This window comes from Orycteropus afer, unplaced genomic scaffold, assembly GCF_000298275.1.
Source record: "Orycteropus afer afer isolate SDZICR_OR568_19922 unplaced genomic scaffold, OryAfe1.0 scaffold00104, whole genome shotgun sequence".
In the NCBI taxonomy this organism is placed as follows: domain Eukaryota; kingdom Metazoa; phylum Chordata; class Mammalia; order Tubulidentata; family Orycteropodidae; genus Orycteropus; species Orycteropus afer.
Window position 1 is genome coordinate 7,072,891 of NW_006921691.1, and position 18,666 is coordinate 7,091,556.

An 18,666-nucleotide genomic window follows, 5' to 3' on the forward strand; every position below is an offset into this window, starting at 1 on the left:
CAAGGCCAAATTTTCCAACTACCGGTGATTCCTCTTTGTTTCCAACTTTTGCATTCCAGTCACCAGTGATAATTAACACATCCTGATTGCGAAGTATAGATTACACCTCAATATAAAGAAAACAAAAATCCTCACAACTGATCCAATAACCAGCTTCATGATAAATGGAGAAAAGACTGAAGTTGTCAAGGACTTCACATTACTTAGTTCTACAATCAACACCAATGGAAGCAGGAGTCATCAGAAGACATACTGCATTGGGCAAATCTGCTACAAAAGACCTCTTTCAACTGATGAAGAACAAAGATGTCTCCTTGAAGACTAAGGTGCGCCTAACCCAAGCCATGATATTTTCAATCGCCTCTTATGCACGTGAGAGCTGGACAATGAATAAGGAAGACCAAAGAAGAGTTGATGCTTTTGAGTTGTGATGTTGAAGAAGAATACTGAAAGTACCCTAGACTGCTGAAAGAACTAACAAATCTGTCCTGGAAGAAGTGCAGCTGGAATGCTCCTTGGAAGTGAGAATGGACAGACTTGGTCTCACCTACTTCGTCATGTTGTCAGAAGGAACCATTCCCTGGAGAAGGATATCAGGTTTGGCAAAGTGGAAGGTCAACAAAGAATGGAAAGGCCCTTAACGAGATGCAATTACACAGTGGTTGCAACAATGGGCTCAGGTATAGCAAGGATTGTGAAGCTGGCACAGGACCAGGCAGTGTTTCATTCTGCTGTGCTATGAGTCAGAGACAAAGCGACAACATCTAACAACTACAATGAATAGTGTCCTCAATTTTGTTTTTTCTCTCTGCTTGTCTACACTAACATGGGATATATGATTTACACAAAAGGATATATTTCATTATGTCACAATATAAGGCAAAACACTGTAAAACTTCCACTTAATTAATCAGTGGATTTTTGAAGCATGAGACTTTTTCTTTCATAGTTTTCTAGTTACTGCAGCCCTTTTAGCAGGTAGTCCTATAACCATTACATGCTCTGCGAGGATTTGTGAAGTTTATCTAATTCTGTGATAGACATTATTAGACTTCAAGCCTAGTTCTATTTTTTAAAAATTTACTTTTTGTTTTAATCAAAGTTATACATGTACATTGTTTAGAATATAAAATTCTGTAAGAGTTGTTTGGGGAAAAAAAGCAGTCTATGATCTCCTCTCTGATCCACACATAGAAATACTTTCCACACTGATGAAGTTTAAAGACCACAGCCTTCAGCATGGATTGTTAGGTGCCATTGAGTTGGCTCCGACTCATAGCGACCCTATGCACAACATAATGAAACACTGCCCAGTCCTGTGCCAGCCTCATGATCCTTGCATGGATTACACCTCAATGTAAACAAAAATACTCACACTGGACCAGTAAACAACATTACGATAGACAGAGAAAAGTTTGAAGTTGGCAAGGGTTTCACTTTACTTGGATCCAATCCACAATCAATGCTCATGGAAGTACCAGTTAAGATATCAAACCATGTATCACATTGGGCAAATCTGCTGCAAAAGACCTCATTAAAGTGTTATAAAGCAAAGATGCCACTTTGAGGACTAAAGTGTGCCTGATCCAAGTCATGGTATTTTCAATCCCCTCATATGAATGTGAAAGCTGGACAAAAGTAAGGAAGACCACAAAGAATTGAGGCCTTTGCACTGTCAACCACTCGAAAAGGGATGAAAATAGGAGATCCTGTTTAAAGTAGGAGAAAGATGTGGAACAAAACTTAAAATCATAAAAAAAGACCAGGCCTACTGCTCTGATAGAGACTAGTGAAACTCCTGAGACTATGGACCACAGTCATCCTTCAGGCCTGGAATTGAACTCACTCCCTTTTTTGGCTTCCAGCCAAACAACAAACAGGCATATAAGGTGAACATTTACACCACTTGACTGATTGACTTGAACATTTACACCACATGGTTGATTGTGGTATAATCAATCAGCCATAGGAGATCAGAAGGGCAGTATTTGCATAGGCAGATAGCCCAGAAGGCAGGAATAAATGCATAGGAATGAAGGACATAGGGAAAAGGTAACCACAGGGAGGAAGTGGGAAGAGAGTTGCCACGGGGATGGCAATCAATGTCATGAAACAAATGTGTATGAACTGTTGTATGGAAAATAAATTTGTTCTTTAAATTCTCAAACAAATCACAATTTTAAAAAAAAAAGAACTGATGTCTTTGAATTATGGTCATGAAAAGATTACTGACTATACCATCAACTGCCAGAAGAATGAACAAATTGTCTTGGAAGAAGTATAGCCAGAATGCTCCTTAGAAGTGAAAAAGGTGAGACTTCATCTCACATACTTTGGACATGTTATCAGGAGGGACTAACTAGTACCTGCAGAAGGACATCGTACTTGGTAAAGCAGAGCGTTGGCGAAAGAGAGGAAGACCCTCAACAAGATGAACTGGCACTGTAGCAGCAACCACGGGCTCAAGCACGCAACAACTGTGAGGCTCATACAGGACCAGGCAGTGTTTTATCCTGTTGTACATAAGGTCTCTGTGAGTCGGAAGCAACTTGAAGGCACCTAACAGCAACCTTCTTTTTCCTAATTTTTATTGGCTCTTGGCTCTATGAATCCCGAATTAAATTTGCTGTTCCCTAGGGACAACTTATAAAAAAGATGACTTTTAAAATTTCGGAATGATAAAGTATTATGCTTACCTACATGATTTGATATTATACTTAAAAGGTTAACTCAAAGAACAGAGTATGACTGAAAGAGTACACTGATTTATGAACAAAAAGGTCAAAGATGTTATAATACGAAACATCTAGAAATTCAAAAATGAGACCATTCATCATACTGGCTAACATATACACCTTGAAATATTATTATTGTTGAAATCATTATTTAGTAAATAGGTCTGTTCACAAAGCTATGTGATTGTGGGGATAATGATTTCTAAGAATTTAAGATGGTAAAACAGAATATAAGTTTCAATATGATAAATCCCAGATATACTTACTCTGATTTAAAAAAAGGCTTAAAATAAAGCTTTAAAGTAAGACTACTAAACTTCCCTCAGATCAATACTGATGATAGCAATACCCTGACTTTTCTAGTCAATTACCATACACCCTATATAAGTTGACAAGAGAAATCTTTGTGGTTGGTAATAAGATTGTTCTCTCTACTTGCCAGTTTTAAGGAAATTTCTATAGAGTTAAGATGGAAGAGATTTCTATGTCAGAACCTATACTAAGACAAAAAGAATAAATAACTGTGGGTTTAATATGACAATAAACACTGTCTTAAGGTGGCTGAGGAAACTGGGAAGTGAAGAAACAGGACATGTGCTTTGAACTATGAAAATTTCACAAATGTAAGAAGATGATGGATTCTATGGCACTGTAGTTCACAGCAGTCTAAAATGGCCAACATAGAAAGACCCAGAATGAGCTGGCTAACCACTGTGCTAATTACACTATAGCAATCTTCTTCTACTACTGAGAATACTACATACAAAACCTATTGTTGACTTCTAGACAGAAAGAAGAAATGGTCACACTGAAATAACACAAAATACACTGTCAGCCCTAAAAAAAAAAAAAAAAAAAAAGTAAGAAAAATTGCTTAGTGATTTAATTTCTGAGGGGACAGCATTCTAGTTCCAGGACTAAATGTTTATAAACCTGGTCAATCTATTGGATCCCTGGGAATGTAAGCAGTGCAGCATTAACAATTCCATTACCAAGATAAGAATTGGTCTCACAGAGTAACATGAGAAGGGCAAGAAGAGGGAATGTCCTTGATTATGAGGATGGGTATAATGCAACTTGGCTTTAAGATCACAGGTCACTGTAAAACTATAATAAAAGAAAACAGAGATATAAAGTATTGATTGATCCCCAATCCATACATGGCATACAGTGTGCTCAATAACTGGTGCCTTTTATTATTACACACAGTCTTTTGCTGGAAGCCTAAAAGATAGACAAGTATAATGAAAACCAAATTGACAATCAAAGGAGTCTGGTAACCACAGATCCTGTGAAGGTATGGTATATCCCATGAGCAATAATGACAACTATTGACTATGCAAAAGCATTTGATTGTGTGGATCATAACAAACTGTGGGTAACATTGAGAAGTATAGGAATTCCAGAACACTTAATTGTACTCATGAGGAACCTATACATAGACCAGGAAGGAGGCTGTCGTTCAACCAGAACAAGGAGACACTGCATGGTTCAAAATCTAGAAGGAGTGCATCAAGGCCGTATCCTTTCACTGTACTTATTTAATCTATATGTTGAGCAAATAATCTGAAAAGCTGGACTACATGAAGAAGAATGTGGCATCAAGATTGGAGGAAGAATCATTAACAACCTGCAATACGTTGATGACACAACTTTGCTTGCTGAAAGTGAGGATGACTTGAAGCACTTAACTGATGAAGACTGAAGAATACAGTCTGCAGTATGTATTACACCACAATATAAAGAAAAACAAAAATCCTCACAACTGGACCCATAAGCAGCATCACAATAAATGGAGAAAAGACTGAAGTTGTCAAAGACTTCACATTGCTTGGTTCTATGATCGATGCCAGGAGCTTTGGTAGCGTAGTGCCTAAGGCACTTGACTGCGAACCAGAAGGCTGGTGGTTCAAACCCACCAGTCACTCCTCAGAAAGAAGGTTGGGCAATCTACTTCCGTAGTGATATCGCCTTGGAAACCCAAGGAGGGGTCGCCATGAGTCAGGTCTGACACCACGGCACATAAAAATAACAACATGATCAACACCAGTGGAAGCAGCAGTCAGACATCAGATGATGTGTAGTACTGGGCAAGTCGGATGGAAAGGACCTCTTTCAAGTGATGAAGATCAAAGATATCTCCTTGAGGACTAAGATGTGCCTGACACAAGCCATATTTTCAATCGCCTCATATGCATGTGAAAGCTGGACAGTGAATAAGGAAGACTGAAGAATTGATGCTTTTGAGTTGTGGTACTGGTGAAGAATGCTGAAAGTACCATGAACTGCTAAAAGGACTAACAAATGTGTCCTGGAGGAAGTACAGCTGGAATGCTCCTTAGAAGTGAGAATGGTCAGGCTTCATCTCACCTACTTTGGTCATATTGTCAGAAGAGACCATTTCCTGGAGAAGGATGTCATGCTTGGTAAGGTGGAGGGTCAACAAAAGAGGGGAAGGCCCTCAACGAGATGGACTGACACAGTGGCTGTGGAGATGGGCTCAGGTACAGCAAGGATCATGGAGCTGGCGCAGGACCAGGTAGCGTTTCATTCTGCTGTGCAGAGGATCACTATGAGTTGGAGATGACTCGATGGCACCTAACAACAACAACAACAACGACTACTACAAAAGAAACATCATCCAAGCAGACTGTGAGGTAAATGCTAAAAGGTATGGAAGATCATAAGAAATACATGAAAAGAGCTGTTTATTATTAGTTACATTAGACAACTACTATATTTAATTATATTCCAAAACCAAACTCACTTGATTCCAACTCATAGTGACCTTATAGAAGGACAGAGTAGAACTGTCCCATAGGGTTTCCAGGACTGTAAATCTTTACAGAAATAGACTGTCTCATCATTCTCTCATGGAGTGGCTGGTGAGTTTGAACCACCAACCTTTTGGTTAGCAACCTTTAAACACTACACCAGAGCTCCTTTTAATTATAATTAAATAAGTAAATCATCATAACCTTAGGAATGTTATTAAAAAAACTGTATTTATCCTAGTTTGATATACATTGTATCTGTCACCATGACGATACACTGTATATTTCTTTCTTTTTAAAATTAATAGAACCCAGAAGTTGTACAGTCTGTGTATAGGGAGTAACAGCAAGGTAATTCCCAAATTTGAAATTGTGGATAACCTTAAAAAATTAGTGTAACCTACTGAGAATGAAATTAGGCACAAAAAGCATTTGACCCTAAATATTAATGTATAAGTGGGCAGCTAAAGAACTTTTGAGACTTTTATAATTTTGTCTACTGAGAGGTGATCTTTTGTTCCTCCAATAGCACAGCAAAGAGGTCCATGGTCATGCCTTGAGGTTTGGACAGTAAAACACTATATTCACTTACTCTGCTGACCTTTCTCTTGACACAACTGCAGGTACTTCCTTTACTGTAATAGTCTTTCTGCTTTAAGGTGTAATTTGTGTTTCTCATTAAGACTAGTTCTGAAACCACAGTTTCTGCCCATGCAGGCTCTAACTTTGAACTGCAGAATCAAAAACTTCAGAGCCAGAAGAATGCTCTGGGATCATCCAGTCAAGCGCAACTCCCTCATCTTACAAGAGAAAAATGAAACCCTTGAAGTCATTAAATTAATAACTTATAAGTTAGTGGCAAAAAAAGTATAACTAAATCCCAAATTACTTGGATAATAATCAAACCTTCTCTATATTACAGTAAATCTTGATTTTTTAAACAATAATCGTAGAGTAGTAGCATATCAGATAATATAAATTGGCATGGTTGACTAAGTTACTCCAACTATTTCGTTAATACTTCCTCAAGCTCAAACTCAAATTCTTGAAAATGAAAGAGAATGGAGGACTAATAAGGTATATTTTCAAATTTCTTATGAATCTTCTCACTTGGAGTTGGGGTGGGGGCAGTTGTTTAACTTATGAATCACTGTGCTTTGTTTTGTTCCTGATTTTTCTCTGGATTTTAAGCTCTGATCTGAGCCAACCATGTACCATAACCGAGAACTTCAAGAAACACAAACAGGAGTTTTCAAGCATTACCTATAACCTGAAAACAGTGATTACACCTTCAATCTCATGCTTATGTTCTTTTTCAAAACATTTGATGAAAGAACTAAAGATCAAAGATATGAAAACATTAAATTTTACCAGTAAATGAAGATGAATTCTTGAACCCAAGCAATTATTTCCTGAAGCCCCCTTTTAACTGCAAAATAAGCATGACTTTAATAGAGACCAGTATGAAACATTTGGTGTTTTTGGAGACTTTGGAAAGTATAAAAGATCATATAAATAACAAGGAAAAGTAATGAATTTTACCTTAAAGGAGTAAATAATGAGGCATTAAAAGAGTAGAAAACAACAAAAATACACAGATATCTTTATAATAAAACATCTACCTGACCCCCCAAAAAACAAAGCAATAACAACAAAACCACTAAGTTCTTGAAAGTACTCTCTTTATTTCAAGCATGTATAGAGTTTCTTGAATTTCACTATACTATTAAAGAATTTACCACAAGTCTTCTTTTACACATCCAAGCTATTTTTATGTCCAATTAATATTCTCATATATTGATTTGCTATTTAATAAAGATAATAATTTCACAATCCTCATTCAACCACAAATCTGCTTAATAAATATTTTACCGTTTTGCTATTGGTATATACAGAGATAGATGTATATAGCTAGAGACATCAGAAATACTTCTAAACAAAGTGTTTTAGTACTTGTTTTAGACATTTTTCTCCCCAAAACAATTGTTTTGTTCTATTGGGGTTTCCTTTGTAGAAAAAGCATCTCTGGCCTGAACTAAATGGTTACTGATTCAAAGGCCAGCATGTTGCTGTTGCTGTATGCCATCGAATTGATTCAGACTTATAGCAACCCTACAGACACATCTAAACCCACTGTCAGGTGACAGCCAGAGCTTAAAGGAAGAAAGAACTAAAATAAATAGCAGAGTTGTAAGGCACCTAATAGAGAAGTTTGATAGGTGCCAGAAGTGGTATATATAGAAGCATTTGGAAGCCTGAGGATATAAAATGGAGTTAATGACCAGAACAAGCAAAGACAGAGGTTTGATCCCAAAGGAAAAGAGCCCCCAAAATGTACATGAAATGAAGAAGAGCATACTCCTAGAATCAAACGCTGATCAGAAATAATAAAGGGGAATGCTATGCCTTTAGCCACTGCGTCTTTTGTCAAAACCAAAAAAAAAAAAAAAAAAAAACCTCACTGCTATCAAGTCCATTCCAACTCATAGCAACCCCCTTTGGGTTTCCAAGGAAGTAAATCTTTACGGAAGCAGACTGTCCAGTCTTCCTTCCGCAGAGTGGCTGGTGGGTTTGAACCAGGCTTCCAGTTAGCAGTCAAATGCCTTAAGCACTATGCCACCAAAGCTCCTTCTTTCATCAAAAGCAAGCCCTAAATAAAAAGGCATTTTTTATTTATCAGGTGATCCTAATATCCCTGGGCTAGTTTCAAGTAGGAAACTCCCCTGGAACCAATCTAAGAAACAACAATCCAATTCCCACGGGAATTACCTTTAATAAAATCAAGTGTAAGGCAATAGAATCACACTACATCCCCAAACTTATTACAACATTTTAAAAAGAAATGTTGCCTTTTCCATAACGCAGCAGAAAGCATCCATTTAATAAGCATATGATTCTCCCCTATATAAAAGTGGAATCTTTCTGAAGTTTCATAAAACACTGGTTCTATTTGAGATTTATATAAGAATAAAATAGCATATTAAGAGAGACTCAAAGTATTTACTATAAAGCAAGACCATTTTAAACTACATATCATTTTTCTTTTTTTTTAACTCTTGTGAAAAAGTGCTTTTCCTTTTATTGACTATGTTGTCGTCGTGTCGGCCCTTTATTGACTATATATACACCATTTTTTCTCTTAAATTATGTGATTAAAATATCATTCACAGCTGCTCTTCAAATCAGCAGTAAATCTGGTATGCTCTTTAGAGTGGATCTGACCAGTAGAGCCAGGTTTGGAACATTTGAAATTGAAAAAAGAAAGGAAAATAATCTGAACGTTCTCTGTGAAAGATCTTTTGGTTAAGGTGCAAAACAAGGCAGAGTTTTTTATTTGGCTGTAAGATCAGGTGGTAGGGAGGAGAGCTGTGTGTGCATACAGAGTAAGTAGGTTAGAAGAGTATGGCAGCCAGAAGCCATCTGGCGTCAGTAGCCAGTAGCCAGGCAGCTGAAAGGAGAGGCAAACAGGTACAGCGAGCATGGAGTTGTACTGTCTTTTAGTGACAGGGTCCAAGGTGGGTCTGAGGATCAGAAATCCAAACTTTAGAAGCAAAATGATTTTAAAATTGCTTGGTAGTGGGTATTAAAGCACTTTGTTTTTCTTGATAATTGAAAAATAATTGAAGACAATCTCTTTAATATGGCAGCCTGAATCAACTGTGCTAAGCAGAAAAGGGCTCCAACTTTGGATTACAGGTAGACTGGGGTTTTAAAAGGAGTTAGCAATAGTGAGGGCAGTGGCATCAAAGTAAACATTTCAGTAAAGGAAAGGGAGAAAGGGAAGACAGAAAAATGTGAGGCTCAACTGTACAACCATCTTTCCACATATTTGGTGAAATCTTCCTGTTAAACTTCTTCTTCAACTTCCCTCACAATTCTCACTTGTATAGGATGACAGAACCGAAGCACTCCCAAGAAATACTAAGTACAATTGCCTCAATTTACTCTCTAGAGACTGATTTAACAAGGGGGGTCTAAAAGGAGGTTTCTATAATACAGAGTTTAAAGAATATTTAAACACTCACCTGTAGGCTTAACTGAATAAAACCCAATGGCCTCTCCTTTCTTCCACAGAATCTTAGCATAATCAGTACTGCTATGACATAGAAATGGGATCTCATTTCTCTCCATTTCCTGTTTTCTATAAATAATTCGATTCAGAACATACAGAACCACTCTCTCCCCAAGAGTGCTCACCTACAAAGAGAGTCAAACACCAGGCACAGCAGTTATAATCGGCATCGATTCAGAGATGCTATTTACTTAGCTCCCTGCTCCCACACCTCAAGCTGACGTTCAAAGCAGCTCTAATACATTTAAAAGGATTTGTAACATTTTATCATCACAGAGCTAAGACCATCATTAATACCAATAATAATCCATTTCTATAGACACACATTACACATGAAATAACACCTCTGAGCAACATTCTAAAGCAGGCCAAAGTGGTTTCCAACGTACCAGTCCTGCCATCTCTCTCCTTTCAGCACTCACGCAGTTTGCTCTCTGCTACCAGCTGCCAGGACCCACGGTCTCCACCTGCTAATTGCTGCCCCACCTCCTGTACTGCTTCTACTGTTTTTCACCCCTTTTCAGACTCAGCATCAAAATAAAAATAAATAAATAAATAAACAGCTTAGTTCTCGCCCCTTAAGGTTTTCAGGATAATTCTCTCACATGATGAGCAAAGCCATAATTATGCTCTTGGGAAAGGAATTTGTCTCACACTTTCAGGCAAAAATGTTCATCTAACAGCCCTATGTGTACTGTCTAACCATAAGGAATACCTCTCTGCCCTCAAAACACACACACACACACACACACACACCTGCTAAGCCAGGTAAGAGGACAGTGGCACCACAGAAGTCTAGTGAAAAAATACTCATGACAGTCATAGAGTAGAAACAGAGTAGTACACTTCCTACACGCAGTGCTACAAGGTCACAAGGAAACCACCCACCTTCAACTTTCTGAGATCAATAGTACTTTTCCCCACACACATCTTTCACTCTTAAAAACAAGAGTTCTGTTCTACTTTCCCCAATCATCCTAAAGAAAGACAAGTTTGCTCATTAGTTAACTGAATGGAAAGAGAAATGATTACGCATATACACATAACTCTAAAAAATATCCCTGGTAGGGGATCTCCCTGAGTACACACACACATGAAACAAGAGTTCACAAGCTCACAAGGCAACCGATTCCATCCTTGGGCAGAAGAATTATAAAATTCTTCCTCATGAGCTGTAATCTAATTTCCCGAGCACTGTACTTTTATACTCTGGAGCATTCCCCAAAAAAACCAAACTCACTGCCATCAAGTCAATTCCAACTCATAGTGACCCCCTTTGGCTTTCCAAGGTGGTAAATCTTTAAAGAAGTAGATTGCCCAGTCTTTCTTCCATGGAGTAGCTGGTAGGTTTGAACCACCAATCTTCTTTCTGGTTAGCAAATGCCTTAGGCACTACACCATCAAGCTCCTTTCTGGAGCATTAGTGCCTACAGATATTTGAAGCCAGCCATAATGTTCTCCTAAATTTCATACCAAAGGTAACGAACAACTGAAGGCAATGGGTAATAATCACAATTTTGCACACTCTCGCCATTCCAGTTCTCTGCTTTGAAAGTGCTCCAGGTTACAGGTATTTCTCCTCATGTCTGGCATGCAGATGTTACAGATATAAACAGTGAAGACACTGCTAAGACAATGGGGCTTTTCTGGGTAAGCTTGCAGTGTTATTATCTTTTTTTTTACTTCTCTTCATTTTACTTCTAATGAACTAAAGCCCACATCATCTTCCAATGTGCTGCTGTTTCAGTTTGGTCTTCATTCTGGACATGCACAGTTAATTTTTTTTAATCTAAGTGTGTTGCTTTAAACTGATCCCTCTTTAATTTTGTCAAGTTGGATCCTTCTCTTTTCTTCTTCTACCTTTCACAGATTCATTGCCCCATTCAGCACTGTGCCATGCACAATTGATAATAAGTATGCAATTTATGTCTTCATCCAAGTAATGAATAAAATGATGGCCAAACCAAAACCAAACCTATTGCAGTCAAGTCGATTCCAACTCACAGCAACCCTTAAAGGACAGAGTAGAACTGCCCCTTTGGGTTTCCAAGGCTATAAATCTCTACAGAAGCAGAATGTCACATATATTTCTCCTGCAGAGCAGCCAGTGGATTCAAACTACTGACCTTTTGGTTAGCAGCAAGCACTTAACCACTGTGCCACCAGGGATCCTCAAAATGATGATGAGGATAAAAAAAGAACAAAGTTTTATAGTATGTTATGGTATTGAAGATCTCTATATAATTGAGCACTATGTTTCAGGCAACAAGGCTATGATCATTATTTCATTATCTCATCTAATTTTCATCACAATGTTATAAGGCAGAAGGAAATGGGTCATATAGAAATAAAATCACTTGTTCAAAGTCTTAAATTTGTTTAATAGAAGAACAGTTACTTCCTCCTGTATTTTACCAATCAACTTTCTTATTGGCCAGGATTTGACAGAAAAGCAGTCTTCCTTCACTGATTTCTCTTACCTCTCAAGAGGTAATGTCATAAAGATAAGTAGGGCTGAACGATACCTGTGGTAGGAGTCCAAACAGCTGTTGTTAGGTGCCGTCAAGTTGGCCCAACTCATAGTTACCCTATGTACAGCGGAAAAAATTCTGTCCTGTGTTGTGCCATCCTTACACTATTTGCTATACTTGAGCCCATCATTACAGCTACTGTGTCAATCCATCTCATTGAGGGTCTTCCCCCTTTTCACTAACCTTCTACTTTACCTAGCATGAATCCTTCTCCAAGGAATGGTCCCTTCTGACAATATGACCAAAGTAGGAGAGATAAAGTCTGGCCACTCTCACTTCTAAGGAGCATTCTAGCTGCACTTCCTCCAGGCCAGATTTATTTGTTCTTCTAGAAGTCCATGGTATGTTCAATATTCTTCGCCAACACCATAATTCAAATACATCAATTCTGCAATCTTCTTTATTCATTGTCTACCTCTCACGTGCCTATGAAGCTACTGAAAACACCATGGCTTGGGTCAGGCCTGCCTTAGTCTTCCATCTTTTTTATTGTTGCTTTTTGACTGCTCTCCTCTCCCTGACAATCAATATGTGAAGTTTCTTCACTTGTGTACAAGCTACCATATACTGTCCTAATAATATTCTCTTTCTGCACTCTTTAATATCTGTACGCTAATGTCCTCCATAATGCATCAAACCTCAATCATACTTTAACACCTCAGGAGATTTATTTTCTTGACATATACGCTTCCTCCTCCATTCACTATCTATCAGATCTGTTCCCAAGAACAAGTTATACTCTTCTACTGCCGTCTCCTCCTCCAATTTCATGGCTTTATGTACCATTTTAAAATTCCTATCTCCTCTTTATTTTTTATTCAAAGTTCTTTCTCCGCCTGGCAAATCTCCAGGTGTAAATATTCTTCCTAGTCTTTGTGAGATGGGTGCATCATTCTGCTCTCAATGCACATTCCAAAAGAATGCATGCAACATCCAGAAGTAACCTATCCAGGGTATTATTCTCACATCTCTCTATTTCTTTCAAAGTTCCAAACTCAAAGGGAAGAAATTAAAATAGCCCAGTAACCTGCAACTCGCTCATTTTTCAGTGCAGGCTTTCATAATCCCCAGGCATGCTTTTCTTATTTCTTCTGATTGTTTCAATTGCCCCAAAAGAAATGGTTGGCACCTTGCAGATCTGACAAGTTTCTACAGACTTGGCCCTTCTAGAAATGGCCTAAAGGAAGAAGACCAGGGTATGTATATATTTCTGTCAACTCTATACTTGTCACAAGGGTCTCTTCCTTTTGGTACTAATTAGCAAAGATCTTCACACTTATTAATTTCTAGGGATTTACCATATTATTCTATAGAGAATGGAGTAGGACTTCTGCAAAAAGTCAGTATTCTCCTGAAGGAAAGTCTAATGCATCTCTACCAAGTCAAAGTTTTCTATCCCTTTACTTCTATTTCTATTGTAAATCAAGTTCTTGCAACTACCAAATATTTCCACACTTTTTAATTCAGCACTGCCTCCTCAAATATTTCACATCTTAGTTTCTGTGGGTTTCCCTCATCCTAACCTATTTACCCTCTAATAACTAAAACATCAGAGAAGTCTCCTAAGCCCTTTCACCTCCCGCATAAAACGCAGCTCCCCTCCTGCAACACTCTTCAGTCAGCTGGCTTCTACCATAATCCTGCCAAGACTAGAGAACTTGCTCTTTCACAAACCTGGTCACTGCTTAGAACATTGTATAGACCATCCAAGAAGGCCCTAAGGAGCAAGTTTCCTGCTCAGTCTGTAAGAGGCAGAGAATCTCAGCATCCACACTTAGAGAATTACCTTTTCCTCTTAGAGTAAGAAAATCAGAAGCTAAAGTTGATAAGGGCCACAGCTCAACCAACCCACAGGTATTCATTCCTCCTCACCCAATTCCCAGACACTTTTAGAATCACATTAAAACAAAGAAGGCCAACTAGAATGTCAGTTACATCATAAGAATGAAATTCAGAGGGTTTAATATAACCTGGTTATATTAAAATGAAGATGAGCTCAGTAACTTACAAAATCATCACTGTTTATGGGAAACATATTGTGAAATGGCCTCATAAGAAAAACTTGAAAAAGTATAGAATCTTGTTACCTGTTTAAGCCCTTCTCTAGAAGGGACAGATGTTTTCACAATATCATCAACAGCCCACCACTGATCAGCAAGGTAAAGAGCCACAGCTGAAACAGAGTAAAGGATTATTAACATTTAAGTCTTAAGTCTAAATATTTAGCAAGTAAGGTCTATAGAGATACCCTTACCCATATTTTATAATACAATGTGGTCCCATTTATATCAGTTTTATTTTATGTCACCCATTAAGCATTTAATTTTAACAAATGAGAATTAGATGTACCTAAAAATGCAGTTTGAAACAAGTTCTTTTAAAAACAAATTCCTCCAGGTGACTACCTTTTAATAAATTTCTAACAGAAGAAAAAATACCTCATTTTACAAAAGTTAATCATAACAAAGACCTGTGAGTGAGTCCTCAGGTGCAAAAAGAGCAAGAATTTTCTGGGTCTGATCTCCACCATACAGAGGCACAAAGCCTACATTTGACAGGCTGATAGGAATCTGAAATGACAATCAAAGAATAGTGAAGAGTCTATTAAGAAAACACATGACAAATTATTAAACTTTTCCTACATTAGCTGTAGGAGCTCTGATAGCATAGTGCCTAAGGCACTTGACTGCTAACCAGAAGGCTGGCAGTTCAAACCCACCAGCCACTCCTCGAAAGGAAGGTTGGGCAATCTACTTCTATAGTGATATCACCTCGGAAACCCAAGGAGGGGTCGCTATGAGTTGAGTCCGACTCAATGGCACACACAACAACAAAACATTAGTTCTATCATCTCATTTAATTGAAGATAATATTGTTAGTCTCTAAACAAAGAACAAATTTAGATAGACTTCCCTTTTGAAGGAATATTATTGTCTTGAAAAAGACACTTATTTCAATAAATATTACTCTAGCTAGCCATACGTATGAATAAAACCAAAAAGCTGCAATTGCTGTTGTTGTTAGGTGCTGTAGTGTCATCTCAACTCTTAGCAACCCTGTGTACAACAGAACGAAACCCTGCCTGGTCCTGCACCATTCTCACAAACGCTGCCATGTTTAGTCCATTGTTGCAGCCACTAAGTCAATCCATCTCTTTTGAGGGTCTTCCCCTTCTTTGCTGACCCTCTACAACACATGATATCCCTCCCCAGGAACTGGTCCCTCTTGATAACATGATCGAAGCTGCAATACAGCCTATAAAAAACCAAAAATACCAAACTCACTGCCATCGAGTTGTTTCCAACCCAAAGGTTATAAATCTTTACAGAAGTAGATCGTCCCATCTTCTTTCCATGGAGCAGCTGATGGGTTTGAACTGCTGATCTTCCAGTTAGCAGTCAAGTGTCTTATCCACTACGCCACCAGAGTTCCTAGGCCTATAAAGTCATTCTAAAATAGCCATACTCTATCATCTGTTATTTAGACTACTGAGGAGAAAAATATTCATTTTCTACTAAAAGAAGCCATTTAAACAAATTTCTTTTTCCAGCATGATACAGGCAGTACTTTAAAATTATTCTTTCTTTAATCCAACATTAATTCCCCTTATAGGCAATATTACAATTCAGAGAATTATAAAATATTAGTGCTGGAGAAGACTTTAAAGGATCAGTTAGGGAATTTGCCTATCACCAAGTCACAGTAACTCTACTGATTCCAAGTTTAATGATCTTTCTATGTTGTTGTTGCTGTTATATGCCGTCAAGTTGGCCCCAACTCATAGCAACCCCTCCTTGGGTTTCCGAGGCAGTATCACTCTGGAAGTAAATTGCCCCATCTTCCTTCCGAGGAGTGGCTGGTGGGTTTGAACCGCCAGCCTTCTGGTTAGCAGTTAAGTGCCTTAGCCACTATGCTACCAGAGCTCCCTGATCTTTCTATAAGTAAGCTATATAATAGCGTACTAATTAGAAAATTTGATTTTACTAGTTTTAAAAATGGAAGTAAAGAGTCATGACAGGAAAATGTATAACTTAGTGTTCTGCTGATATTTTTTAATTAAAAAATATTTATAAATTCATAAATTCTGAATCTTAAGTAAATTTAATTAATTTAGCTCAAATATGGCAACCAGGCTTAGCAAAACTGGTCAGCTGCTTATACATAATTTAAAAAGCATAAGACAAATAATAAGCAATAACCTGTGGAGTCTGTCTGTTTAAAAACTGATCATGAAGCTATGCTAAACAACAAATATTTATCCATTTTACTGAACAGATTTCTGATAAAGATTTCAAAAATGAATGATTATCACTTAAAAATAATAAAAAAAGAGCACTGATTTCATGAATGAACTTGACTGAAAAAGACTGAATAAAATCACTGCAGAAGCCTTACCGTAATATTGAGAAAAGAAAAACATTCTGGATTTTCAGGGTCCCCACACCTGAGGTCTGACATGTAATCTTCAGCAGAAGTTTCCAATTCCTCATGACTGCAATTATCCAGCAGATCAACAGGGAACACCATTGTCTTTAACAAACATAGGACAAAATTATTCAAAATCTAAAAGGCCAACTTCCTTTACTAATAGAAAAATGACTTATTGTAATATTGCAGTATTTTATTGTTAAGAAGATTTCTCTATTTCATCATACAACGACAGACTACAGTTTGAGCCAGCTGATTTAACCACATGTCTAAACGAGAATTTTTTTAAAAGTATTCATTCATACTAACAGCAGGCAATCAAAATAGAAATTCATGGATACCTCCTTAAATCCTTAAATGAATGAGCTCTGACGGTACAGTGGTTAAAAGCACTGGCTACTAACCAAAAGGTCAGCAGTTCAAACCCACCAGCAGCTCTGTGGGAAGAAAGATGAGGCAGTCTGCTTGCATACAGATCTCAGCCTTGGAAACCTCATGAAGCAGTTCTACTCCATCCTGTGGAATTGCTATGAGATGTAATCAACTCGACAGCAATGGGTTTTCTAGGTATAGAATGTACATATATACACATATAAACAAACATATGAATATATTCTCAGATACCCTTCAATGTAAAAGTTTATAAAAAGATACTTTTAAAATTTGTTAAGGGGAGACTTTTTGGAATGACAGAAATGTTTTACAACTAGATTGGGATGAAGGTTGCACAACTATAAATGTACTTAAAAAAACACTGACGTATACAGTTCCAATGGGGAATTTTATGGTATATAAATTACATCGCATACATACAGAGCTGTTTTAAAAAAAAAAGCCAGCATCTTGATAGGAAAACATTTGAAGCTTTCTCATTAAAGCCAAGAAAAACAAGGACTCCAATACTATATAGCATTGTGCAGGTATTAGCCAATGTGATTAAACAAGAGAAAGCAATCAGAAGGCATAATAATCAGGAACTAGGGTAGAGGAGCTCTGGTAGCATAGTGGCTAAAGCACTTGACTGCTAACCAGAAGGCTGGCGGTTCAAACCCACCAGCCACTCCTCAGAAGGAAGGAAGGTTGGGCAAAGGCTGGCGGTTCAAACCCACCAGCCACTCCTCAGAAGGAAGGAAGGTTGGGCAATCCTACTTCCGTAGTGATACTGCCTCGGAAACCCAAGGAGGGATCACTATGAGTCGGGGCCGACTCGACGGCACATAACAACAACAACAGGGTAGAGGAGAAGGTGAAAATACCTCCACCTCAATTTCTCACTAATGTGATTATTTAATTGGAAAACCCAAAAGAATCAATGAAAAGAAAAACTATTCCAAACAAATTTAAGACATTAGTAAAATGGCAGGATATAAAATTAACATATAGAAAATCAAAAGTTTTCATCTACACAACAATGACCAGTAAGATGGGCTCAGGTATAGCAAGGATTGTGAGGCTGGCTCAGGACAGGGCAGTGTTTCATCCTGTTGTACATAGAGTCCCTATGAATTGGAGCTGACTCAACGGCACCTAACAACACACAATAACAACCAGTAAGAATAATGACCAGAAAAAGAAAGGAAGTGAGAATAAGAAAGAAGACCTTATTTACAAGAAATAAAAATAAAATAAAATAGGCTTAAATTTAACAACAACAACAAAAAAAAAAAAATACAAAGCCTGCATGAGGAAAACAATAAAACATTCCTGAAGGAAGCAGAAGTGAACAACAGGAAAGACAAACTATGTTCTTGGAAAGGAAGAGTTGACGTTATAAAAACACCAATTCTCCCTAAGATAATCTATTGATTTATTGCAATTCTTTTCCTGAAGCAAGACAAGTTTATTATCAAGTTAATTTGAAAAAATAAACAAGCAAGAATAACCAGAAAAATCCCTGAAAAAGCAAAGTAATGATTGGGGGGAAGATGTTAGTCCTATCAGATATTAAAGCGTCTTATAAAACTTCTTTGGAGCTCTGGTGGCGTAGAACCTAAGGCACTTGACTGCTAACCAGAAGGCTGGTGGTTCAAACCCACCAGCCACTCCTCAGAAGGAAGGTTGGGCAATCTACTTCCGTAGTGATACCTCCTCGGAAACCTGAGGAGGGGCCACTATGAGTCGGATCC

General features: G+C 37.8%; 1 protein-coding gene across 1 annotated transcript in view; it reads right to left on the bottom strand.

Moving 5' to 3' along the window:
- Positions 1-16,639, bottom strand: part of FAM169A (family with sequence similarity 169 member A) — a 75,086-nt gene extending 58,447 nt beyond the window's left edge. Inside the window, exons 1-4 of the mRNA XM_007943349.2 lie at positions 16,508-16,639; positions 14,583-14,682; positions 14,200-14,285; positions 9,535-9,706 (exon numbers count right to left, since the gene is read on the bottom strand). Coding sequence (XP_007941540.1) covers positions 9,535-9,706; positions 14,200-14,285; positions 14,583-14,682; positions 16,508-16,639 — 490 coding nt within the window. The remainder of the gene's footprint in view (positions 1-9,534; positions 9,707-14,199; positions 14,286-14,582; positions 14,683-16,507) is intronic.
- Between the last annotated feature and the right edge of the window lie 2,027 nt (positions 16,640-18,666).